General features: G+C 46.5%; 2 protein-coding genes across 3 annotated transcripts; both read right to left on the bottom strand.

The window, feature by feature from the left end:
- Positions 1 to 1130: 1130 nt before the first annotated feature.
- LOC138767476 (cystatin-B-like) lies at positions 1131 to 5552 on the bottom strand. Of its 2 annotated transcripts, none has more exons than XM_069944983.1 (3): positions 5445 to 5552; positions 1765 to 1866; positions 1131 to 1490 (listed from the first exon to the last, which is right to left on the bottom strand). In XM_069944983.1, exons 1-3 carry the CDS (start codon positions 5517 to 5519, stop codon positions 1359 to 1361), a joined length of 309 nt encoding a protein of 102 aa, XP_069801084.1. In that variant the 5' UTR covers positions 5520 to 5552; the 3' UTR covers positions 1131 to 1358. The 2 variants fall into 2 exon arrangements, with proteins under 2 accessions (XP_069801084.1, XP_069801083.1); XM_069944982.1 differs by lacking the exon at positions 5445 to 5552 and adding an exon at positions 1955 to 2102.
- Positions 5553 to 22856: 17304 nt separating this feature from the next.
- LOC138767477 (cystatin-A1-like) lies at positions 22857 to 25921 on the bottom strand. The gene is made up of 3 exons (XM_069944984.1): positions 25781 to 25921; positions 23285 to 23386; positions 22857 to 23085 (listed from the first exon to the last, which is right to left on the bottom strand). The coding sequence occupies exons 1-3, from the start codon at positions 25904 to 25906 to the stop codon at positions 22957 to 22959; spliced, it is 357 nt and encodes a 118-aa protein (XP_069801085.1). The 5' UTR covers positions 25907 to 25921; the 3' UTR covers positions 22857 to 22956.
- Positions 25922 to 26776: the final 855 nt, after the last annotated feature.

Below are 26776 nucleotides of genomic sequence, written 5' to 3' on the forward strand. Positions count from 1 at the left end.
AGGGTAGGATATGAAAGTGACAGAGTAGTGATGGTGTCAGCAGTCCCTCTTACTGGACATATCTGTTCCCCGTTGATATCAATCACATAACTAGCATTGATGGGACTCATTAAACTGTTTCCCCACAGCTGCACAAGTTGGATGCCATAGGCTGTACTCCAGGCTAGGGGTATTTTTAGCATATGGCCGGGGAGGGGTTGGATATAGAGATGATCGAACATTGGAAAATCTTAGGTTCTATAGAACTCGAACCTTCTGCATTTGATTACAGATGCCTTCCCAGTCCATGGCAAAAGAGAAGACAGCCCGGGTACCGCCTGGAATTCCGTGATTCAGCTTATTACCTAGGCTGAATCCCGGAATTCCAGGCAGTAACCGGGCAGTCTCCTCCTGGATTGTGCCGTTCTGCTGCCTGGTCTGAGCTGTGGCTTGAGATGCGGTCGTAGCAGAGTCCTGCCTCGGCTGCTGAATGGCCGAGCTGCCGTAAGACACCACGTCTCAAGCCGCAGCTCACACCAGGCAGTGGGATGGAAGAATGGGGCAGTGCGAACAGAGACCTGGCTCTGGAACTGGGGAGGTAAGTGACTGGCGGCCTTTATATCCAACACGCCCCAGGGCAAACACTAAAAATATCTCCAGCCTGGAGTACCAATGCATAGGAGTGAGCTCTTGTCACCAATACACTATGCATTCTATGCAGGGGACCTGGAAGTGCTCAGTGATACTGCGGCTCACAGGCATGAGATTTAAGAGGGCCTCTTTACTGGGAGCTGTATGCCTGAGGAAGGCCCTGACGAAACGTGTTGTACGAATAGGTTTTTTTTATTTTTGGTTCAAGATTGCATAGTGTGTTGGTGATTGGCGACAAGGGCTCACGCCTATACATTGCTACACCTGTGCCTGGCTCACCTGAAGGGTATCCCTGTCCCAGATGGCCTCTGTTTCCTAATTCCTCAGTTTGGCCGTGAATGAGCTGGCAGCGGTGTTATTGGAGTCTCCACAACTCATCCAGGTGAGCGTACATTTGTTCACCTTATCCTTTTTTTTTTTTTTTTTTTACACGCATTACTAGAAGGCACCCTTCCCTCCTTTCTCTTTCCTGGTTCTTTAAGGGACATACATCACAGACATTCGAGTGTTGTAATTATATAATCCTATATCGGTCATTTATATTCAGTACAAAAAAAGAAAAAAGTATTTACTATGTAGGTTCAGGGGCCCATCCCAGCAGTGACCCCGCAGCAGGGGAGGAAACCATTGGATTATTGCAGTTACACATCTCTAATATGAGATAAAACCTAAGCATAGTGAGAAAAGTCCATAAATGACCAGAGGAGGCGCCAGAGGGGAGCAAAGGCTTAGTCAAAGTGGACGATCTCCTCCTGCTTGGTCTTCCCGGCCTGGACGGCAGTGAGACTCAGCTTCTCGCCATCGTGGGGGAGGGTCTTGTACATGCGCAGGTGGAGGTATTCCTCATCGCCAACATGGACCTGGAAGTAGACGAGAGCAGATTATGTGGCTGGCTGCTGACTGTCACAATGTAACCGAGGTGTGATTGGCTATACATAGTACAGGGCTGGTCTTCAGTCTTGAATCTGTTGCTTTCCTTAATAGGGAACTATAAGACCCGCTCCCAAGGATCCATTATATTCTACTCCCAGGAGGTCTGGTTATTGAACCAACCCTGGCTGGAGAACTAACATGGCCGCCAATGATGTCTGAACTGGAGGCAACAGCTCCCAGCATGCACTGCAGCACCATTACCTTAACAAAGTAGTTTGTTCCCGCCACCAGCTGCGTCTTGTATTCTGTGGCCACGAATGTCGTGTATTTCTTCCCATGTTTTTCCTCCACCGTGGGCTTCACCTGGTAAGAGAAGACGATGTGGTCAGATTAGGACGCCATCACTCATAAGACTGGCATAGTATAATCCCATTCCAGCAGCATCACAGACCCCAGGCGTGGCCCCTGGCTGATCTGACCCCGGGTATGTGACACTCCACAGATGCCGCCCGCCAGATGACATCCAGCTCAGGAATGGGAACTGTGGGCGACGAGTCACCTGACCTGGAGTCAGCAAATACATTCACATGGGGATGAGTCACCTGGAGGGAGAGGAGCGGCACCATGCTAAGGCAAATGCTAACAGAACTTAACCAATGCATGACCAGAGCGTCTGATCCTCTCTAAGTAAAGATTTATCTCTGTATAATGAGACATTGTGAAACTTTCTGATAGCAGAGAAAATGCTGAAGCACAAAGTCTATGGTCAGCGACAGCAAACACCGAGGCTGAAACCTGTCCTGACCGGATACTGCTCACTGCTGAGGGTCTGTTACAACTGTATCTCATCCAGACAATGCTCTGTGACCCTCAGACTGATACATTGTACATAGCTAGTCCTGCTCTCAGCTCTATCCAGTGTAGACAATGGTCTGTGAGCTCCAGACTGATACATTGTACATAGCTAGTCCTGCTCTCATCTGTATCCAGTGTAGACAATGCTCTGTGAGCTCCAGGCTGATACATTGTACATAGCTAGTCCTGCTCTCAGCTGTATCCAGTGTAGACAATGCTCTGTGAGCTCCAGACTGATACATTGTACATAGCTAGTCCTGCTCTCAGCTCTATCCAGTGTAGACAATGCTCTGTGAGTTCCAGACTGATACATTGTACATAGCTAGTCCTGCTCTCAGCTGTATCCAGTGTAGACAATGCTCTGTGAGCTCCAGACTGATACATTGTACATAGCTAGGCCTGCTCTCAGCTGTATCCAGTGTAGACAATGCATTGACTGCTAGTGACTGCTGCAGTGCGGCCACAAGAGGGAAGAGGAGACGCCCGGACCCAGGTGAGTATAAGGGTTTGTTATTTTATGTTATACTATATGGGAGGGGGAGCGCACAGGGGGGGCTTTATACTACTGGAGTGGAGCGCACAGGGGAGCGTTATACTACTGGAGTGGAGCGCACGGGGGGGGGGGGGGCGTTATACTACTGGAGTGGAGCGCACGGGGGGGGGGGGGCGTTATACTACTGGAGTGGAGCGCACGGGGGGGGGGGGGGGGGCGTTATACTACTGGAGTGGAGCATTATACTACTGGAGTGGAGCGCACGGGGGGGGCGTTATACTACTGGAGTGGAGCGCACGGGAGGGCGTTATACTACTGGAGTGGAGCGCACGGGAGGGCGTTATACTACTGGAAGGGAGCGCACAGGGGGGGCTATATACTACTGGAAGGGAGCGCACAGGGGGGGGCTATATACTACTGGAAGGGAGCGCACAGGGGGGGGCTATATACTACTGGAAGGGAGCGCACAGGGGGGGGCTATATACTACTGGAAGGGAGCGCACAGGGGGGGCTATATACTACTGGAAGGGAGCGCACAGGGGGGGCTATATACTACTGGAAGGGAGCGCACAGGGGGGGCTATATACTACTGGAAGGGAGCGCACAGGGGGGGCTATATACTACTGGAAGGGAGCGCACAGGGGGGGCTATATACTACTGGAAGGGAGCGCACAGGGGGAGCTATATACTACTGGAAGGGAGCGCACAGGGGGGGCTATATACTACTGAAGGGAGCGCACAGGGGGGGGGGCTATATACTACTGGAAGGGAGCGCACAGGGGGGGGGCTATATACTACTGGAAGGGAGCGCACAGGGGGGGCTATATACTACTGGAAGGGAGCGCACAGGGGGGGGGGCTATATACTACTGGAAGGGAGCGCACAGGGGGCTATACACTACTGGAGGGGAGCGCTATATAAGGGCTGGTGAGAGAAAAAAAAATGCCAGTTTTCCCACTAATAAGCAGCAATTCTGTATGTAAATAGTTAAACAACATTTGTGAAAAGTAACAAAACACGTTTCCTACTGATGTTCAGCTCCGACCTTCACCTGACAATAGACCCCGGTAAGTGGCTCCTCACTAAAAGTTGTTGAGTACCCCTGCTGTAGGATACCGGCATCAGCGCAGGAGTGGGGGTGGCGAGTCCATGTTACTCCTCTCAGGAACTCTACCAGCCCGGAGTTCTCCTTTAACCCTTTCTGTGCTGCAGGCATATAAGTACTGCAGAGTGCAGCGGTTACAGAGCAGACGCTACATTCAGGCCTTATTGGCTACTACCCTGTACACCTCCGTAGTCTTGCTTTTTTTTAGCCGATTCAAATTTGCAATCTTTGCTACAAATGGAATAGTCAGCCTTCCCAAATGGCAAATTACCCCCCCCCCCCCCATGTCCCTCCTCTCCTCTCGCCACAATCACAAGTCACCATCCTCTTCTTCACAGGAGACATGTACTTTGGGTTTTCACAGTCTCCTCCTTATAACAGCAGACATTGGGCTGAGGTGGGGGCAAAAAAAAAATTGTCATCCAGGTGGGTACGCAGGGGTGGGACTTGGGTGCGTGCACACTACGGAATTTCCGCATATAACCCGCGGCGTTTTCAGTCACTCGTACCCGCACACAGCGGCACGCATTCACATGTCAGGGTATGTGCACACTGAGGAAAAGGCGAGGAATTCAGCTTTGAATTCAGCTTGAAATTCCTCCCGTAAAATATGTACAGAGCAAAGTCACATTGTGTTCAATGGGTTTTCTGCTCTGTTGTTCACACTGCAGAATTTCCGAGCAGAATTTTCTGCTGTAGATCTGCTAGAGGAATCCTATAGAAGTCAATGGAGGGTTTAAATTCTGCCTGAAAACTTTCAGCTACAATTCCTCGAGAATTGCTCAGTGTGCACATACCCTCACTGTCACTTCTTTCGGCGGAATGCGTAATCCGCCCGTGCAGAGAATAGCGTCTATGGCACAGGCGGAAATGCGTGCGGGTACGAGCGGCCTAATACACGGCGGGTTATACGCGGCAATTCCGTAGTGTGCACGCACCCTTAGAGTGATATAGGTCTTAGTTTAGTGAGCTTCCCCGGCAGAACCAGGCTTGTCTTGGGCATGACCACACTGGCATCAGGAGCCGCACTGGCTTCAGGAGTGTAGTGTATGGGTACACAGCTGTACCCATACACTACACACTGTGGCCCTCTGTCCATTTGATGCCAGTCCCGGAGCCACCCCAGACATGAGGGATTCTGATGCCAGGTGCCTCTCTACATGTTCTGTCAGGACAAGATTTGTGGCCTGGAGTCATTTAACCCTTTAAACACCTTAAATAAATAGAGAGATGCAAGGTAGTAGAGCAATTATTGAACCCTGTAAGTCACACATGGTGCCCACTGAGGCCCAATGCCAAGTATCAGGCTACGTCTATATTCATATAGGTCTAGTCACGTGATGATCTTAACAGCAGCAGGTCAGCTGACAGCCGTCACCGACAACACTAAGTTTATAAGCCACAGGCCTATAGAGAGGCACAGCGCTGGACGATAACACACACACAGCTCGCCTGCATAGAACAGCAGAGCCGAGAGGCCGCAGTCACCTGTTCGCACAGCGCCTGCACCGCATCCGTTGCCGGCTTAACGCCTCCGAGACCCCCGCACAACGGCATCTTCATCCAGCGTCAGACGCCAAAACCGGACCGGCGCTATATATACTGAACGGAAGAAACCATCTGCAGTAGGTGAGAGGGGGAGGTTCCCGACATCCAGCGTCATGTCTCATTCTACATCAACATCAACACCCCCCTATCCCGCTCCAAGCGTGTAACGGTCCACACTGATCACATGATGCAAACTGAAGGGCGCGGCCAGTGTGGGCTGTGAGGCAGCGGTGTACGGGAGTATAGTGACGTCACAGCTGCCGGGATATAGACAGCTGATATGTCACCCTGATGTCCTTACAGAATGCCCAGAATGTCCCTGTTCTTCCCCTCACAGCCTCCTCTCTGCTTCATCACTGGAGCTGTTTGCAGATTCGCCATCTGCGCCATGACCTCTAGTTTTTTTATAATTTTTTTTTCTCACATTTTTCTGATTTGTTTGTATTTTTTTTACTTCTTTGCACACGCCGTTCTCCGTACTTGATATATAACATTATATTATAATAGATGGGACAGTGACGCCACATCCATTCCTAATGTAGAATAGGAAGGGGGGGGGGCTATATTTAAAAACAAACAAACAAAAAAAACACTTTTTTTGTAGACGTTTCCTGTCCTGCTAGGGGCCCATCAGCTGCAGCCATTAGATTGCTTGTCCTGTCAGTGGTATGGTCTCTGCACAGCACTGATCAATATTACCGGCGCTCTGCTCTGCCTCAGGCAGACTCTATGAGCAGATCACTGATCGCACCGCACAGAGGTAAGTATTAGACTTCATGCAGTCAGGGAAAACAATGGGGACCCCCTCAGTCACACTTTAAAAGGACAAAAAATGTTTCTTTCAAATCAACTGGTTTCAGAAAGTTATACAGATTTGTGATTTACTTCTATTTTAAATCTCCAGTACTTATCAGCTGCTGTATGTCCTGCAGGAAGTGGTGTATTCTCTCCAGTCTGACACAGTGCTCTCTGCTGCCACCTCTGTCCATGTCAGGAACTGTCCAGAGCAGCAGCGAATTCCCATAGAAAACCTCTCCTGCTCTCCAGACAGCTGTGAGGGGGGACACGGGGGTAGAGATGAGCGAATCAGACGGATTTCTGGTTCGTATGAATCATACGAACCAGAAATCCGTCTGATTCGCTCATCTCTACACGGGAGATGTATCAGGATTAGTCTGATAAAGGTGTCATTGCATCAGTGGTCAGGGATTTGGAATCATGCAGTGGGCACCACCAATCTGATATGTGCCCACAATACAGCTGATATATGATGTGCCCACCACCCAGCTGAAATGTTTCCACCATACAGGTGATATGTGCCCACCATACAGCAGATATGTGCCCACCATACAGGTGATATGTGCCCACCACACAGCTGATATGTGCCCACCATACAGGTGATATGTGCCCACCATACAGGTGATATGTGCCCACCATACAGCAGATATGTGCCCACCACACAGCTGATATGTGCCCACCATACAGGTGATATGTGCCCACCATACAGCAGATATGTGCCCACCATACAGCAGATATGTGCCCACCATACAGGTGATATGTGCCCACCACCCAGCTGAAATGTTTCCACCATACAGCAGATATGTGCCCAACACCCAGCTGAAATGTTTCCACCACACAGCTGATATGTGCCCACCATACAGCAGATATGTGCCCACCATACAGCAGATATGTGCCCACCATACAGGTGATATGTGCCCACCACACAGCTGATATGTGCCCACCATACAGGTGATATGTGCCCACCATACAGGTGATATGTGCCCACCATACAGCAAATATGTGCCCACCATACAGGTGATATGTGCCCACCACACAGCTGATATGTGCCCACCATACAGCAGATATGTGCCCACCATACAGCAGATATGTGCCCAACACCCAGCTGAAATGTTTCCACCATACAGGTGATATGTGCCCACCATACAGCAGATATGTGCCCACCACACAGCTGATATGTGCCCACCATACAGCAGATATGTGCCCACCATACAGCAGATATGTGCCCACCATACAGGTGATATGTGCCCACCACACAGCTGATATGTGCCCACCATACAGCAGATATGTGCCCACCATACAGCAGATATGTGCCCACAATACAGCTGATATATGATGTGCCCACCACCCAGCTGAAATGTTTCCACCATACAGGTGATATGTGCCCAGCACACAGCTGAAATGTTTCCACCATACAGGTGATATGTGCCCACCATACAGGTGATATGTGCCCACCATACAGCAGATATGTGCCCACCACACAGCTGATATGTGCCCACCATACAGGTGATATGTGCCCACCACACAGCTGATATGTGCCCACCATACAGCAGATATGTGCCCACCATACAGCAGATATGTGTCCACCATACAGCAGATATGTGCCCAACACCCAGCTGAAATGTTTCCACCATACAGGTGATATGTGCCCACCATACAGCAGGTATGTGCCCACCATACAGCTGATATGTGCCCACCACACAGCTGATATGTGCCCACCATACAGCAGATATGTGCCCACCATACAGCAGATATGTGCCCACCATACAGGTGATATGTGCCCACCACACAGCTGATATGTGCCCACCATACAGCAGATATGTGCCCACCATACAGCAGATATGTGCCCACAATACAGCTGATATATGATGTGCCCACCACCCAGCTGAAATGTTTCCACCATACAGGTGATATGTGCCCACCCTACAGCAGATATGTGCCCACCCTACAGCAGATATGCGCCCACCCTACAGCAGATATGCGCCCACCCTACAGCAGATATGCGCCCACCACACAGCAGATATGCGCCCACCCTACAGCAGATATGCGCCCACCACACAGCAGATATGCACCCACCCTACAGCAGATATGCGCCCACCACACAGCAGATATGTGCCCACCCTACAGCAGATATGTGCCCACCCTACAGCAGATATGTGCCCACCCTACAGCAGATAAGTGCCCACCCTACAGCAGATATGTGCCCACCCTACAGCAGATATGTGCCCACCCTACAGCAGATATGCGCCCACCATACAGCAGATATGCGCCCACCACACAGCAGATATGCGCCCACCACACAGCAGATATGTGCCCACCCTACAGCAGATATGTGCCCACCCTACAGCAGATATGTGCCCACCCTACAGCAGATATGTGCCCACCATACAGCTAAGACTGTGATCTCCATCTCCCTGTGACATGTATGATGGAAGTGTCACAATCTGCTGGGAATGTATAACTGCTGTAATAAGGCGTCATTCACCACCTTGCACAGACCTGTGTAATACCGTACTGCGGTGTCCACAGGCTCCTACTATACCTTCTAATGTCTCCAGTTTCTGCTATTTCTTTCTTCTATTTCTGGATGACATGTTCTCCCGCCAGGAGACTGACACCTCATACAGTGGAGGGTCTACAGCTCTGTAATAGACTGTTATAGGGAGTGTGCCGCCATACCATGCTTACTGCTTTGTGCGTGACACCTAACATCTCTCACTTCTTACATCCATACAGAACTGTTGTCCAGCAGACCTACAGTCCTCCCATATAAGACATCATCCATACAGACCTACAGTCCTCCCATATAACACATCATCCATACACATCTACAGTCCTCCCATATAACATCATCCATACAGACCTACAGTCCTCCCATATAACACATCATCCATACACATCTACAGTCCTCCCATATAACACATCATCCATACACATCTACAGTCCTCCCATATAACACATCATCCATACAGACCTACAGTCCTCCCATATAACACATCATCCATACAGACCTACAGTCCTCCCATATAACACATCATCCATACACATCTACAGTCCTCCCATATAACACATCATCCATACACATCTACAGTCCTCCCATATAAGACATCATCCATACAGACCTACAGTCCTCCCATATAACACATCATCCATACACATCTACAGTCCTCCCATATAACACATCATCCATACAGACCTACAGTCCTCCCATATAACACATCATCCATACTCATCTACAGTCCTCCCATATAACACATCATCCATACAGACCTACAGTCCTCCCATATAACACATCATCCATACACATCTACAGTCCTCCCATATAACACATCATCCATACAGACCTACAGTCCTCCTATATAACACATCATCCATACAGACCTACAGTCCTCCCATATAACACATCATCCATACAGACCTACAGTCCTCCCATATAACGTCATCCATACAGACCTACAGTCCTCCCATATAACACATCATCCATACAGACCTACAGTCCTCCCATATAACACATCATCCATACTCATCTACAGTCCTCCCATATAACACATCATCCATACAGACCTACAGTCCTCCCATATAAGACATCATCCATACAGACCTACAGTCCTCCCATATAACACATCATCCATACAGACCTACAGTCCTCCCATATAACACATCATCCATACAGACCTACAGTCCTCCCATATAACACATCATCCATACACATCTACAGTCCTCCCATATAACACATCATCCATACACATCTACAGTCCTCCCATATAACATCATCCATACACATCTACAGTCCTTCCATATAACACATCATCCATACACATCTACAGTCCTCCCATATAACATCATCCATACACGTCTACAGTCCTCCCATATAACACATCATCCATACAGACCTACAGTCCTCCCATATAACACATCATCCATACACATCTACAGTCCATTCCATACATATCTACAGTCCTCCCATATAACACATCATCCATACAGACCTACAGTCCTCCTATATAACACATCATCCATACACTTATACAGTCCTCCCATATAACACATTATTCATACACATCTACAGTCCTCCCATATAACACATCATCCATACAGACCTACAGTCCTCCCATATAACACATCATCCATACACATCTACAGTCCTCCCATATAACATCACCCATACACATCTACAGTCCTCCCATATAACATCACCCATACACATCTACAGTCCTCCCATATAACACCTCATCCATACAGACCTACAGTCCTCCTATATAACACATCACCCATACACATCTACAGTCCTCCCATATAACACATCACCCATACAGACCTACAGTCCTCCCTTTTAACATCATCCTTACACATCTACAGTCCTCCCATATAACACATCATCCATACAGACCTACAGTGCACCCATATAACCAGGGCTGTATTTACAACTAGCCACCCGTGGTCCGGTGCCTAGGGCAGCACCTTGCAGGGGGGCAGAACCAGGGAGCAGGGGGAAGGAAACTTTTTTTTTTTTTTTTTTTATTCTCCCACCTTCTCTTCAGACTTGCCTGTAAATCTGGTGTCTTTTTAAAGGTTGCTGGTGGTGGGTTATGGTAGTAGTGGTCAGGTCTGGTGTGGCGGTGTTACTTCGTCACAGTATGATAGTATTGGTCAGGTCTGGTATAGCAGTGTCATCCAGTCACAGTATGGCGGTATTGGTCAGGTCTGGTATAGCAGTGTCATCCAGTCACAGTATGGCGGTATTGGTCAGGTCTGGTGTGGCAGTGTTATCCAGTCAGTATGGCGGTATTGGTCAGGTCTTTTATGGCAGTGTTATCCAGTCACAGTATGGCGGTATTGGTCAGGTCTGGTATGGCAGTGTTATCCAGTCACAGTATGGCGGTATTGGTCAGGTCTGGTGTGGCGGTGTTATCCAGTCACAGTGTGGTGGTATTGGTCAGGTCTGGTATAGCGGTGTTATCCAGACACAGTATGGTGGTATTGGTCAGGTCTGGTATAGCGGTGTTATCCAGACACAGTATGGCGGTATTGGTCAGGTCTGGTATGACAGTGTTATCCAGACACAGTATGGTGGTATTGGTCAGGTCTGGTGTGGCGGTGGTAAATGTGACGCCCGGAGCTTTTACCTACCAATCTACCAATCCTGTGGGTAAGAATTTTATCAGACAATATGCAGACGGCTCTAATCAATGATTCAATGTGGAAATTTGTGAATGTTTTAAGCAGTTTAAGGGTGCCTTCACACACACCGGATCCGCAGCAGATTTCCCACTAGAACATCAGCATCCTAATATAGGGTTTCTGGTGAATCGTTCAATATCAAATCTTTTATGTCCTGCAGTTCTTCTTTTGTGGTCTATTTAATCACTTGTTCCTGTGGGATTCAATACGTGGGGCGCACCACTCAAGCCCTTCGTGTGAGAATTAATAAACATAGGTCTAATGTTGAACGTGGTTTTCTACTACATAGCGTCTCTAGACATGCTGTCAACTGCAATAACTCTAAATTCTCATCATTTACTGTACTACCCATTGAACAGATACCAGTGGGTGGCCAAAGGTATCAGAATCTTAAGAGGCGTGAGAATTATTGGATCTATAAATTGAAAACATTGGTACCCGAAGGTCTAAATGAATATATAGAAAATGTATGCCAATAGACATTCTGAGAATGATTTTATATGAAACGCCCCCCTTTTTTTCAAACTAACTCAGTTATTGTTATTAATTTAGTTCTATATATATAATCATGTTTATTATATGTAAGACTAGCCCCCACCAAGGGTGTTTATAGTTTTATTTATAATAGTGTCTATTTTAAACTTGTTACTATATGTATTTTTCATCAGGTGTGAGGCTTTGTCCCAACAAGGGTCTCTACATTTTTATTTATACACCTATAGTGTTAATTTTAGTTAGTTTTAACATGTATCCCTTTTTATCATATGTCTAACTAGCTCCCAATAAGGGTGTCTATAGTTTAATTTACATAATAACAATGTTAACATTGGCTAGTCACAGCATGCTCTGTTGCTGTTTAGTCAACATCATCAGCGGAATTGTGCGGCTGGGTTCAGACCTTGCGTTTTTTTGTAGCGCCCTGGAGGACATGTTCTGTTACCTGGACATCTCCGTTGTCCGTGCCTCCCCACGCGTCTTGATCCCGTGGCTTTCCACCGGTGGTCCGGCCCGGGCCGTAATACTTCTCCTGTAATCTTCAGTTTGGTTTTTGTTGTTGTTTTGACAATCCGGTCTCTCTCTGGAGCGACTGATTTGTTAGTCTGTGCAGACTCCTCCCTCAGATGTGTACGTAGCCCTTGTGGGCCGGCTCCTCCTATTTTGTACAGCGCTATGGCGCTATGGTGATTCGTAGCTCCTGTGGGCAGGCCCCTCCTATTTTGTACAGCGCTATGGCGCTATGGGGATTCGTAGCTCCGGTGGGCAGGCTCCTCCTATTTTGTACAGCGCTATGGCGCTATGGGGATTCTTCTTTTGAAGCTTCCCGTGACATACGCAACTAGCGTACGCAATTTGCGTATAGAAATAGTTCTATCGATCCAGCTCATTGCTGGAGCCGCACTGAAGTTGAGCTCCGTTTTACATAAGAATGATACACTTAAAGATTAATGAGATTATGTCTAAAACGTTGTTGTTCTAGTTTGATTATTTTATCTTATAAAACTGTTACATTTACATGATTTTTATGCCCCTCCTCTCCCTCCCCCTCCCTTTGGGAAACGGGCGTGTTTGGCGGGTGTTTGTCTCCTTTATAAACCACAACACTACTGGACTATACTCTATGCACTGTTCTGATGAAGGGAGATTATGTAACTCCTGAAACGCGTAAACTTTGTGCTTCCTAATAAATATGTATTTGTTTTTCACCATCTTGGTGTAGCCTTGGATATTTTTGGAGACAGCGCTGTTTACAAGTATCGAAGTTTTTTTCTTTTCATTTTATTGCCTCTCATAGAGCCATGTAGATCAGGGAGAGGACAGACACTTGGAATGGGAACAGGAATGTCAGAGACGGACAAACACAACCAGACAGTGGACCCTGATCTGAACCAACCCACTATCCCTGCCTAATTGCCTCAGTCAACCCTAGGCGGTCACGGACAACCACGAAGACGTTCTCTGCACTGAGTACATGGAACACAAAACACGACAGACAGACAAACACAATAGAGAGTAGTGAACAAAGCTAGGTTAAACCACACGGGCAATGCGGTACAAAATCGGCACACAAAGAATAGTCACAGGTCAGACGGGAGGTCAAAAACACCAGTAAGCAGGCAGAAGGGAATTAGGACAGGAAACGCAGGAATAGACTGGGGAGAGCTGGGACCAGGGGTTACCTAATAGCCAGCGACATTACACTGGCTAACACTTTACTATATACTGGACCAGGAGCCCGGACCAAAGGCTGATTGGTCCGGCCTCCTGAGTCCAGCCGTACTGCAGCTGATGCCCTGTAGACTGAGTGGCCGGGTGATCCGTCACTCAGTCTGAGTGCAGGACTCTCAGCAGGACTCTCAGCTGCCGGCCGGCAGTCACGTGAGACCACGGCGCCCCTGGTTGCTAGGGACGCCGTCGGGTCTCCGTGACGTCACTCGGCTTCGGCGGGCGGAGCGACGGCGCGCTCCCAAGCCGGCCGCCGGAGCCAGACGCCGCTGGATTGAGGTGAGGTAAGTTCCTAACATTACCCCCCCTCTTATGAGGGGCCTCAGGACCCTTACTCACTGGACCAGGCTTAGACGGGTTCTGAGCATGGTGACGTTGGACCAAATGAGAAGCATGTATGTCCCTAACCGCCACCCAAGTACGTTCTTCTGGTCCGAAGCCCTTCCAGTGAACCAGATACTGTAACGACCCCTGAACCCAACGGGAGTCCAGAATTCTCTCCACCTCATATTCCATCTCATCCTGGATGACAAGTGGGGCAGGAGGAAGTGATGGGAACACCGGCGGCACATATTTCTTTAACAGAGCTTTGTGAAACGCAGAATTAATTCTTAAAGATGTAGGCAGTTTAAGTCTGAAAGTAACAGGATTAATGATTTCTAGAATGGTATATGGCCCGATGTATTTGGGTGCCAGTTTCCCGGATTGTACCCTTAGTTTAAGATTCTTGGTAGAGAGCCAGACCTTATCACCTACTGCATATTGGTGGCGAGATATGCGTCTTTTGTTAGCTCTGATAAGCTTGGGCCCAAACTGTGCACAGTTTCGAAAAAATAACCTCTGCAGAGGGGTTTACAGACTCGGCGGAGTGAACAAATGAGTATCTGGGATTAAAACCATAATTACAAAAAAATGGCGACATTTTGGTAGAACGTTGCTCATGGTTATTGATTGCAAATTCGGCGAGGGAAATGAAATCACGCCATTTGTCTTGATTATCTGACACGAAACACCTTAGAAATTGTTCCAGTGACTGGTTGACCTTCTCAGTCTGCCCATTGGTCTGGGGATGAAAGGCAGAAGAGAAGGATAACAAGGTACCCAATTTACCCCAAAATTCTCTCCAAAATCTAGCAACAAACTGGACCACTCTGTCAGAAACAATGTTCTCCGGTACCCCATGCAAGCGCAGAACATGATTGACAAACAGCGTGGCTAGTAAGTGAGCACTTGGGAGTTTACGTAGTGGGATGAGGTGACACATTTTAGAGAAACGATCCACCACCACCCAAATGACCGTTTTACCCCTAGACACAGGCAAATCTGTAATAAAATCCATAGATAAATGCGTCCAAGGTCTCGTAGGAACCGGCAGAGGATGTAATAGACCCTCCGGTGGTCTACGGGGAACCTTAGACCTAGTACAGATTTCACAGGCTTCAACAAATGATTTAACATCGCGAGTCCAGGTTGGCCACCAAAGGTGACGCGAGAGCAAGTACTTGGTACCTGCCACACCAGGATGCCCTGCCAACACAGAACTATGGATCTCCTCCAACAATCGGAGACAAAGATTCGGCGGCACAAACAGGAGAGATTCAGGTGTGTTATGGGGGGCTAGGTCTTGTGACTGCGCGATTAAAGTCACCAGGTCTGGTTGCAGGACGGACACCACAACCCCGGGACTTAAAATCGTATCGACCTGATTTTCAGAACTGTCTTCGAGATCAAAACTGCGGGAGAGGGCGTCAGCCTTGATATTGCGAGAACCAGGTCGATAGGTGATCTCAAAGTTGAATCTAGCAAAGAATAAGGCCCATCGGGCCTGACGTGGAAAAAGACGCTTGGCAGTATCGAGATACACTAAATTTTTGTGGTCAGTTAGTACAGCAACCTTATGCTTGGCACCTTCTAAGAAGTGCCTCCACTCATCAAATGCCATCTTAATGGCTAGTAATTCCCGATTACCAATATCATAGTTGCGTTCTGCTTGGGAGAATTTCCTCGAGAAGTACGCAACTGGCCGGAGGTGGGTAAGGGTGTCTGATCCCTGTGACAAGACTGCTGCCATCCCTACCTCGGATGCGTCCACTTCAACAATGAATGGGTGCTCAAAATCCGGCTAAATCAACACTGGAGCCTCTGAGAAGCAGTGCCGAAGTGTGTCGAAGGCCTTGATAGCCTCTGTGGACCAGTGTTCCAGATCCACCCCCTTTTTGGTCAAATCTGTAAGAGGTTTGGCTATGATAGAAAAAGCCTTAATGAATTTTCTATAATAATTAGCAAAACCTAAAAACCTTTGTAGGGCCTTCAGGTTGCTAGGTCTCTCCCAATTCTCAATGGCTGCTACTTTGATGGGATCCATACTAAATGAATCGGGGGTAATATTATAACCCAGAAACGAGACTTGAATACCGAACTGGCACTTCGACAACTTGGCACAAAGATTATTATGTCTCAGAAGCTCCATTACAGTACGAACATTCTGCAAATGGGTCGACCAGTCTGAGGAAAACACCAGAATATCATCAAGATATACAACAAGGAAACGACCAAGGTGTTCCTGAAAAATGTCTTTAACAAAGTGTTGGAAGACCGCCGGGGCATTACACAACCCAAAGGGCATGACGAGATACTCGAAGTGACCCTCTGGGGTGTTAAATGCGGTCTTCCATTCATCACCTTCCCTGATGCGAATTAAATTATATGCCCCCCGCAGGTCAATCTTCGAAAACCACTTAGCGCCCACAATCTGATTGAACAAATCGGGGATTAGGGGCAGCGGATGTTGATTCTTAACAGTGATTTTATTTAGTTCCCGATAGTCAATACAAGGCCGAAGACCGCCGTCTTTTTTACCCACAAAAAAGAACCTTGCCCCCATGGGGGAAGAGGAGGGACAGATGTGATCCTTACGTAGACTGTCTTTAATGTAATACCGCATAGCTTCCCTCTCAGGGCAGGACAAGTTAAATATGCGACCTCGGGGGTATTTGACACCAGGAACTAAATCTATGGCGCAGTCATACGGTCTGTGGGGTGGCAACACCTCTACCGCCTTCTCATCAAACACATCAGCATAGTCCGACAAGAATTCCGGAATTTCTCCTTCCCCCGGGGAGCATCCTGAAAGAGACACAGCAATACAATGAGAATCACATCCAGGCCCCCACCAGACCAGTTCCCTGCTGGACCAATCAAAAACTGGGTTATGTGTCTCCAACCATGATAACCACAGAATTACATCAGATGACAAATTATGCATAAGAAGAAAATCAAGACTTTCAACATGGACTGACCCCACCTTAGCTTCCAGGCACGGGGTCACATATCGTACGTCCCCCTGGGCAAAGGGAGCAGAGTCTGCTCCAGTGAAATTAACAGGACGCTGGAGCAGCAGGGGACATACCTCCAAACCAGAAAAGAACACAGGATTAATAAAATTGGCAGAGGATCCAGAATCAATCTGGGCGTACCCATTGATACTTTTACCTCCCACAGACAGATAAATAGGTAACAATAGCTTATTTTTGGAGGGTACCTGTGCGCCTGAGAGACCCCCTCGATAATCTCTCAGGCGCTGGCATTTTCCGGCGGTGACCTCAGCCTATAGGGACATTGTCAGATCTGGTGTCCAGTCTTCCCGCAGTAGAAACACAGATTATTCTGTATGCGATGGGCTCTTCGAGTTTTAGCATTGGTAGTATCTACCTGCATGGGTTCTTCAGGTGAGGACAAGACAGGAAGGGAAGACTTAGGGTTAGTAAGAGGTGAGACGGGGTTTTTAGGGAAGTCGGGGGTACCTCTCTCTTTGTCGGTCCCTAAGTCTTCGATCCACCCGAATAGCCAAAGTCATGCTCTCTTCTAGTGAGTCAGGAGGGGGGTATGCCACCAACATATCCTTCAGCCGATCACTAAGACCTACCCGAAACTGGAATGGGAGGGCCGAGTTGTTCCACGTGGAAAGACCACTCCACTGTCTGAACTCTGAGCAGTATTCCTCCACTGGACGACGTCCCTGTCTCAACCCAGTCAACTGACGCTTGGCATTGGCTGCACTGTCCGGGTCGTCATAAAGTAACCCTAATGCCGTAAAAAATTGGTCAGCAGTCTGCCGGTCAGGGGAGTCAGGGGGCAGGGAGAATGCCCACTCTTGCGGTGGCCCTTGGAGGAGGGATATGATGATGCCGACCTTCTGAGACTCGCCTCCCGAACAGGGGTGCAATCTAAAAAATAATTTGCACCCCTCCCTGAATGCACGGAACCTCCTCCTGTCCCCCGAAAACTTATCTGGGAGCTAAACAGGCGGCTCAGGAGGTGCTGGGGAGGTCACCGTGAGATGTCGGGGAGTCGTCTCTTGGTCCTGGACCCTTACAGCAAGCTCCTGAACCATAGTGTTGAGCCGCTGCATTTGGTCCACTATATTTGACATGGCGGTCCTGTTGTCTATGGGCAACGGCAGTATAATTACTGGCTGGCTATTCTGTCAGAGACGGACAAACACAACCAGACAGTGGGCCCTGATCTGAACCCACCCACTGTCCCTGCCTCAGTCGACCCTAGGCGGTCGCGGACAACCACGAAGACGTTCCCTGCACTGAGTACGTGGAACACAAAACACGACAGACAGACAAACACAATAGAGAGTAGTGAACAAAGCTAGGTCAAACCACACGGGCAACACGGTACAAAATCGGCACACAAAGAATAGTCACAGGTCAGGCGGGAGGTCAGGAACACGAGTAAGCAGGCAGAAGGGAATTAGGACGGGAAACGCAGGAATAGACTGGGGAGAGCTGGGACCAGGGGTTACCTATTAGCCAGCGATATTACACTGGCTAACACTTTACTATATACTGGACCAGGAGCCCGGACCAAAGGCTGATTGGTCCGGCCTCCTGAGTCCAGCCGTACTGCAGCTGATGCCCTGCAGGCTGAGTGGCCGGGTGATCCGTCACTCAGTCTGAGTGCAGAACTCTCAGCTGTGTGCCAGCAGTCACGTGAGACCACGGCGCCCCTGGTTGCTAGGGACGCCGTCGGGTCTCCGTGACGTCACTCGGCTCCGGCGGGCAGAGCGACGGCGCGCTCCCAAGCCGAGCTGGAGGCAGACGCCGCTGGATCGAGGTGAGGTAAGTTCCTGACAAGGAAGAAGTGAGTTTCAGGTCTTTCTTTTTGCCGGAACATCAGCACCCCAATATAGGCAGCATGTTGATGTCATTGCAAAGTGCCACCAGTACATTAGGAAGAGGACAGCTGTTTGACGTAGAGACAATGAAAGGAAAGTTTCAGGTTTTTCTCTTTGTTTTCACAATGGGGTGCTATGAATAGGAGACTAATTACTGCATGGGGACACAAAAGGGGCCTAATTACTTTGTAGGGGACAATGGTTTTTTTTTTTAATCAGATCTTATTTTATTACATTTTTCACAGTTTAAACAATAAACACACCGAAGTGTTGGCCAGCCCCAACACCCTCTACATATACAAAAAAAGGGGGAGGGGAACTAAAATTTCAAAGAATAGAAATGATATAATAATGCATTGCTCTTACGCATGAAAGTGTTACTACATGCATGCTTTGAAATCATAGGTACATAGTCAAGTTAACAGAATAGTACGATATCATATGCAATAGTCCTGGTCCCCGTATTAATAACCTTAATAATCTCTGTCCTCTTCCCCACCAACTTATTGGGCTAAAAGCACTAGCCTCTACCCTGAAGAATTGATCCAAACCTGCATTGGGTTTCTACAAAGCTCTATAAGTATCCTACTAGCCAGACCAGGGGTGAGCGAACCTTGCAAAAATTTGGTTCAGCGCGCTTGACGAATTTTGGAGCAACTTTAAAGCGAAGTAAGGTTCGGTTTGGAAGAACCCGAACTTTTCTTAATGCCCTAAAATAATATAATTTCTATTATTTTAGGGTATTAAGCAGTTGCTTACAGTTAGTTTTCTGCATAACAGCTTTGCATAGGCACGATCCCTATGTATACTGATTGCTTTCTTCCCTGCCGGTTTCATTTGTGCATATTTACTTATCACAGCATGTTTTCATTCCCATTTTGCTTTTGAAAACGAAAAACAGCAGCATTGGAACGACAACATGCTGTCAAATATACACAAAACAAGCTGGCGGGGTAGAAAGCAATCAGCGTACACAACAATCGAGTCTATTGCTTTCTACCCCGCCAGCTTGTTTTCTGTATATTTACTTATCACAGCATGTTTTTGTTCCACTGTTGCTGTTTTGGAGGCTGTTGTTGTTTCCAGTGGGCGGCAATCGCCTTTCTAGCTTGATATAACATCCTTCAGTATTTGGGAAATCCAGCATGCCTAGAAAACACTTTTTATGTCCCGGTGGGATAGAGACAGGATGTGATTTATGTGTATTATCAAGGACCCCCTTTAAAAGCTCCCCTAGCTGCTTACATTCCCATAGCATGTGTAAGAGGGTGCATCCAGTGCTGACTTAGTAATTTTAAATAAAGCTGTGAAATCAAACTCTTTGTAGAGTCTGCTGACTTGTAATCCGTTGCTGCGAGAGACTGTATAGGTACCGGGGTAAGTTTTATCTGAGACTGGTAGATGTGAAATAGTTACAAGAACTGAAAAATGTTGGGGTAACTCATGTTCAGTTTGAAAAGTCGGGAAAGTCGTAACCCTTTCTGGGCCATTTTTCAAATGCGGTTACAGCTCTGTGAAGCAATTCTGAAATAGTTTTGTTTTAATGACATTGTACTTTAAGTTAGTGGTAAATTTTGGCTGATATCCTTACATTTTCCTTGTGAAAAATTCTCACATTTAATTAAAAATAATGGCAAAATTAGAAATTTTCTGTGGTCACTCAGCAGGTTAAATTATGTATTATGTAAATTATTTGCATCATTACACTTGGAGCGATACCAAATATGTGTACTTTTTGCATTGGGGGATATGGTGTTTGTGTGTTTACTGTACTTTTTTTTTTAGTTTTTTTTGTAGTGTGTTATTTTATTGTCTCACTAGGGGACTTCACTATCTGATTTTCTGAATAGATAGATTACCCAGACTACTGTATTGTCATGATCATAATTACAACCGTTCGTACACTGCAGTATACAAACGATCTTAATTACGTACAAACGATGCGTACATACACCAAAAGATTTACAAACGATTAACGATTTTATGGTCATCTCAAAAGATGTGATCGACGACGTACGAACAAATTTTTGTTAGTCATTTGATTGATGCCTGCTCACACACGGGAAGATTATTACTTAAATTCGGACGATATAGCGATTTTTTGAACGAACATCTGTGTAATAGGACCCTTAGGGCTGAGCCTGATTAGCCTCTGTAGTTGTGGTACTGGTTGTTGTAACTACCATTTGGACTCTGTGATCACATCGCATAGCCCCATTGATGAACAGAGGAAGAATTCTTGCTCTGTTTTTAACCATAGATGTACTTACCGCAGTATCTATAGGGTTAATTGCCAGGATCAGAGCGCGGCTCAGTTCGCAGCAGTTAAAGCCAACATAAGATTTTTCCATATGGATGTATAAGGATGTCTCACACTCTGGCATGCCTCTCATCATTAGGGACTCTTTGACCCATACCCCATGCAACCAAATAGCCCGACTGCCCCATCCCAATAGGATCCCCTATGCCCTATAATGTTGCGTCTGAGATGCTAAGAAATAAATCCAAAGATGTAGAAGCGCCAGTCTACCTGACTCTTTGCCCCTCTGCAGAGTTTCTAATTTGATCCTTGCCTCTTTCTTCTTCCACACACCACTTTCTTCTTCCACATTATAGTGTACCAGCACTGGTGTGCCACACCGTTTCCTATGCACCTGGGCAAAGTAACTCACTCAGGTTCTCCCAGTGGGAATAAAACTGTACTATGTGTTTGTCCCCACTAGGTGTCACTGTCTGTATTTTCTATTAATATAAAGCACAGCTGAAGGAAACATTGGGTTAACTGTATTTGTCACGTTTGTTTTTATCTCATCACAGGTGCAAGTATTTTTCTCTTTTTGCTTTCTCCTATCCTAGCTTTTCTTTCTCTTGCACAAACAGCCCCACCAATAACCAGTAGGTTTAGTTCACCCCTATAAAAGGAAGTTAATTCCTGGTGGGAGGGTCTTTTGTTAGTAGAGGTGGAGAGAGAGACACTGAAAAAGAAAGCTTGTTGTTTTGTGCTGTAGTGCTAGTCCCCTCAGGAGGAAGTAAGTTCTCTGAGGATCACCTTGTCAACACCAGGAAAACTCTCTACACGACACAGGGCAGCATACCTGAGTTAGGTGCTGACACCAATAGGACAAAGCTACAGATAGTGCTATGCCTACGTATCCTACTACAACGCACGGCTGTCCTGGGAAATTCTGGGAAGTCTGCTCAGTCCAGGCAGCTAAGGCAGTCAGATCAAAGGTATGTATATGTGAGTATGAGTATCTTCTTCTGTTCTTCACTATGCTACCCCGGCAGACTACACAGCTACATAGAACAGGGCCCTCAAGATGTTCCATTTTCCTCTTGCCTGCACCTACAGTTGCCAAATGTCGGATGGGTGGGAACGTTATTGCAAAATATGGTTAAGGTTAGAAAGACTCCCTGGGACTCTGTTGACGGCCTGAGAGCTGGAAGGGCTTCTGAGCCTCTTAGTCTGGATGGGGTCAGTAGTTCCCATGAGCTGATGATGGATATAGAGAGAGAAATTGTGTAAGTCTGTATGTAGAGAGAGCGGCAGAATGTGATGGTGACTACAGGAGGAAGCTCCATCACGAGAGTCACTGTGGTTTTATCCAGTACATTGCTGCCCTGATAAAGCATCGTGATTAATCACACAGAACTTCTCTCTTCCTCTTATTCTTCCTCTCTTCCACCCACAGTTGTTGGTATACGGACAGACATGTGATTCTCTACAATGACTTTAGGAGAATAGATACTGGGAGAGTGGCCGTGTCAGATGTGATGGAACTTAGTCATCTCTAGGCACATGAACCACTTCTCCTGCTGTAAAATAAATATCACCGCCATACGGTGACCACACAAGATCTGAGCTTCATCAGAAGCAGAAACCAATCCCGGCACAAGGAAATGTTCCCTGGTGACATCACCCCCTTCTGCTTTCATGTGTAAACAAAATAATTGGGATTAAAGGGTTAAAAGACAAAGGTTACATTTATTTCTTCTATTATGAAGACAATTCTTGCCACTTGTTATGAGCAGGATGATGGTTGTTCCCAGCATTGGAGTCGCCTTCTAAATACAATCCATAGCATCTTGCTCAGTCTTCCCCAGCTGGTAGCGACCCAGGCTCGGCTTCTCTCCAGTACACGGCAATGGTTCATGTATCAACACATGACAGTATTCATCCCCTCCAAGCCAGACCTGCGGAGAGACAAGGGACAAGTTACGTGGTGGGACACTGCTCAGTGCATGGATGTCATGTCTACGACAGATACCTATCATCATCATTATCATCACCATCACATGTTCCCTCCTTCCCCTCCACTACTGTACACTTCATATATGTTTTCTATAGTATTGGAAGCCACCAAGCCCCGGTGCAGCTCTGCAGATCAGTTACCTTCACAAGGTAGTTCATTCCAGCCACGACCTGCTGTCTGTATTTCACAGCCTCAAACTTTGCAGCATTAACCCCGCATCTTTTCAGAAATTCAGTTTTTACCTGAAAGGTAAAAAGGGATATAGTCAGAATTTTTGAAAGTTTCCATCACGACACCCATTTCCCTTCTTCCTCCTGTAACATATATAAAGGTTTCCATCATATCCCCCATTTTCCTTCTTCCCCCTGTACATATATAAAGGTTTCCATCATGTCCTGCCTTTCCATTTCCTCTTCAGTATACCATTATATATATATATATATATATATATATATATATATATATATATATATATATTATGTATATGTATACAGCCCAGCATACAATCTGCTTTCCCTACTGCCTGGCTGCACTGGTGACTTATTGTGAGGTGTCAGAATTCACTATCTCTAAATCCTTCTCTTCTGAAGCCTTCACTAACACAGAAATGCCGATATGATACTCGGATAAAGGATTCCTCCTCCCCAAGTGCATTATTTTACATTTGGAAATATTGAACTGCAGTTTCCGTTGTTTTAACCACTTACCTAGTAAAGCTAAATAATTTTGCATATTACTGACACCTCCAGGAATATAAACTCTATTATATATTTTGCCATCAACAAGCAGACAAACATTACCTACCAACCCTTCTCCTGTATCACTATCCTTACCTACCAACCCTTCTCCTATGTCACTATCCTTACCTACCAACCCTTCTCCTATGTCACTATCCTTACCTACCAACCCTTCTCCTATGTCACTATCCTTACCTACCAACCCTTCTCCTGTATCACTATCCTTACCTACCAACCCTTCTCCTATGTCACTATCCTTACCTACCAACCCTTCTCCTATGTCACTATCCTTACCTACCAACCCTTCTCCTATGTCACTATCCTTACCTACCAAACCTTCTCCTATGTCACTAACCTTACCTACCAACCCTTCTCCTATGTCACTATCCTTACCTACCAAACCTTCTCCTATGTCACTAACCTTACCTACCAACCCTTCTCCTATGTCACTATCCTTACCTACCAAACCTTCTCCTATGTCACTATCCTTACCTCTCATACCTTCTCCTATGTCACTATCCTTACCTACCAACCCTTCTCCTATGTCACTATCCTTACCTACCAACCCTTCTCCTATGTCACTATCCTTACCTACCAAACCTTCTCCTATGTCACTATCCTTACCTACCAAACCTTCTCCTATGTCACTATCCTTACCTACCAAACCTTCTCCTATGTCACTAACCTTACCTACCAAACCTTCTCCTATGTCACTAACCTTACCTACCAAACCTTCCCCTATATCACTATCCTTACCTACCAATCCTTCTCCTATATCACTATCCTTACCTACCAAACCTTCTCCTATATCACTATCCTTACCTACTAACCCTTCTCCTATGTCACTATCCTTACCTACCAAACCTTCTCCTATATCACTATCCTTACCTACCAAACCTTCTCCTATATCACTATCCTTACCTACTAACCCTTCTCCTATGTCACTATCCTTACCTACCAAACCTTCTCCTATATCACTATCCTTACCTACCAAACCTTCTCCTATATCACTATCCTTACCTACCAAACCTTCTCCTATGTCACTATCCTTACCTACCAAACCTTCCCCTATGTCACTATCCTTACCTACCAAACCTTCTCCTATGTCACTATAATTACCTACCAAACCTTCTCCTATGTCACTATCCTTACCAACTAAACCTTCTCCTATGTCACTATCCTTACCCACCAAACCTCCTCCTATGTCACTATCCTTACCCACCAAACCTCCTCCTATGTCACTATCCTTACCTACCAAACCTTCCCCTATGCCACTATCCTTACCTACCAAACCTTCCCCTATGCCACTATCCTTACCTACCAAACCTTCTCCTATGTCACTATCCTTACCTACCAAACCTTCTCCTATGTCACTATCCTTACCTACCAAACCTTCTCCTATGTCACTATCCTTACCTACCAAACCTCCTCCTATGTCACTATCCTTACCTACCAAACCTTCCCCTATGCCACTATCCTTACCTACCAAACCTTCCCCTATGCCACTATCCTTACCTACCAAACCTTCCCCTATGCCACTATCCTTACCTACCAAACCTTCTCCTATGTCACTAACCTTACCTACCAAACCTTCTCCTATGTCACTATCCTTACCTACCAAACCTCCTCCTATGTCACTATCTGTACCTACTAAACCTTCCCCTATGTCACTATGCTTACCTACCAAACCTTCTCCTATGTCACTAATCTTACCTACCAAACCTTCTCCTATGTCACTATCCTTACCCACCAACCCTTCCCCTATGTCACTATCTGTACCTACTAAACCTTCTCCTATGTCCTATGTCACTATCTATACCTACTAAACCTATTCTCACCATAAAGAACATACAATATAATGATGAGTAGACAATAAAAGGAAGCTGAGATGTTACTCACTGAGTCACAGACGGCTTGTATCTCTGGGATGGCAGGCTTTTCTGCACCCATTCCCCCCAAAAGAACTTTTGATTCCATTGTGAGTGCTGCTCTGCAGGCTAAACCTAGAGTGCACACATCACACATCTGCTTATATATCCATGAATTTCACCACTTACCAACAGGAGGGGGTGGACTGATCTTTCTGACCTCCCATTATTGTCTGAGGAGAAATTTCAATTCTATCATTGCCTAATATATGAAACAACCTCCCTGTCTCATGACAGTGGTACGGGCCATCTCTCCCTGTGCATCCTGGAATGGGACCAAGAGAAGGCAGAGGAAGTGTAGAAGTGATATCATAAACCAATAAATGGGTACTTAAGTATCAGAAAAAAAGTTTTTAAATGAAACTATCACCTAAGACGTATAACTAACTAATATAGAGTCATTGTAATACTGGCTTCAGCGTGTTTTAGCCTGATTCATCAGCCTGACACGAAGTTGTGTTGTCCTTCATTGTCAGTGTGGTGTTGTCTCCAGCTCCCAGGCTCCTTCCTCTTTCCTGAGACAACACATCATCATCTCATGTCTCATGTACCCCTTTAATAGTCCAGAAATGCTTCCTATTGTAGTGTCCCAGCACAGGTGGCCCACTAAGTTTTTATTCCACCTGGGTAAAGTGCCTCTGCCAGGCATCGCACTAGAAGGGGATGAAGGTGTTGTTATGTGTTTTCCCACTAGGTGTCACTCTTTGTCTTTTGTATAAGCACAACTGAAAAGCTTTATTGTCATGGGTTATGTTATTGTCCAATCACAGGTGAGGAACAACTTATCTAAGGGCCCTTTTACACAGAAAGATTATCAGACAGATTATCTGCCAAAGATTTGAAGCCAAAACCAGGAACAGACTATAAACAGAGATCAGGTCATAAAGGAAAGCCTGAGATTTCTTCTCTTTTCAATTCCATTCCTTGCTTTGGCTTCAAATCTTTGGCAGATAATCTGTCAGATAAT

Source organism: Dendropsophus ebraccatus, chromosome 11, assembly GCF_027789765.1.
Source record: "Dendropsophus ebraccatus isolate aDenEbr1 chromosome 11, aDenEbr1.pat, whole genome shotgun sequence".
Classification (NCBI taxonomy): Eukaryota; Metazoa; Chordata; class Amphibia; order Anura; family Hylidae; genus Dendropsophus; species Dendropsophus ebraccatus.

Coding starts and splice junctions, on each gene's coding strand:
- LOC138767477 (XM_069944984.1), bottom strand. CDS start 25,906: ATGTGTGATGTGTGCACTCTAGGTTTAGCCTGCAGAGCAGCACTCACA. Junction 23,387..25,780: donor TACAAGCCGTCTGTGACTCA/GTGAGTAACATC, acceptor TTTACCTTTCAG/GTAAAAACTGAATTTCTGAA. Junction 23,086..23,284: donor GAATGAACTACCTTGTGAAG/GTAACTGATCTG, acceptor GTCTCTCCGCAG/GTCTGGCTTGGAGGGGATGA.
- LOC138767476 (XM_069944982.1), bottom strand. CDS start 2,086: ATGTATTTGCTGACTCCAGGTCAGGTGACTCGTCGCCCACAGTTCCCA. Junction 1,867..1,954: donor AGCCAGGGGCCACGCCTGGG/GTCTGTGATGCT, acceptor TTCTCTTACCAG/GTGAAGCCCACGGTGGAGGA. Junction 1,491..1,764: donor GAACAAACTACTTTGTTAAG/GTAATGGTGCTG, acceptor GTCTACTTCCAG/GTCCATGTTGGCGATGAGGA.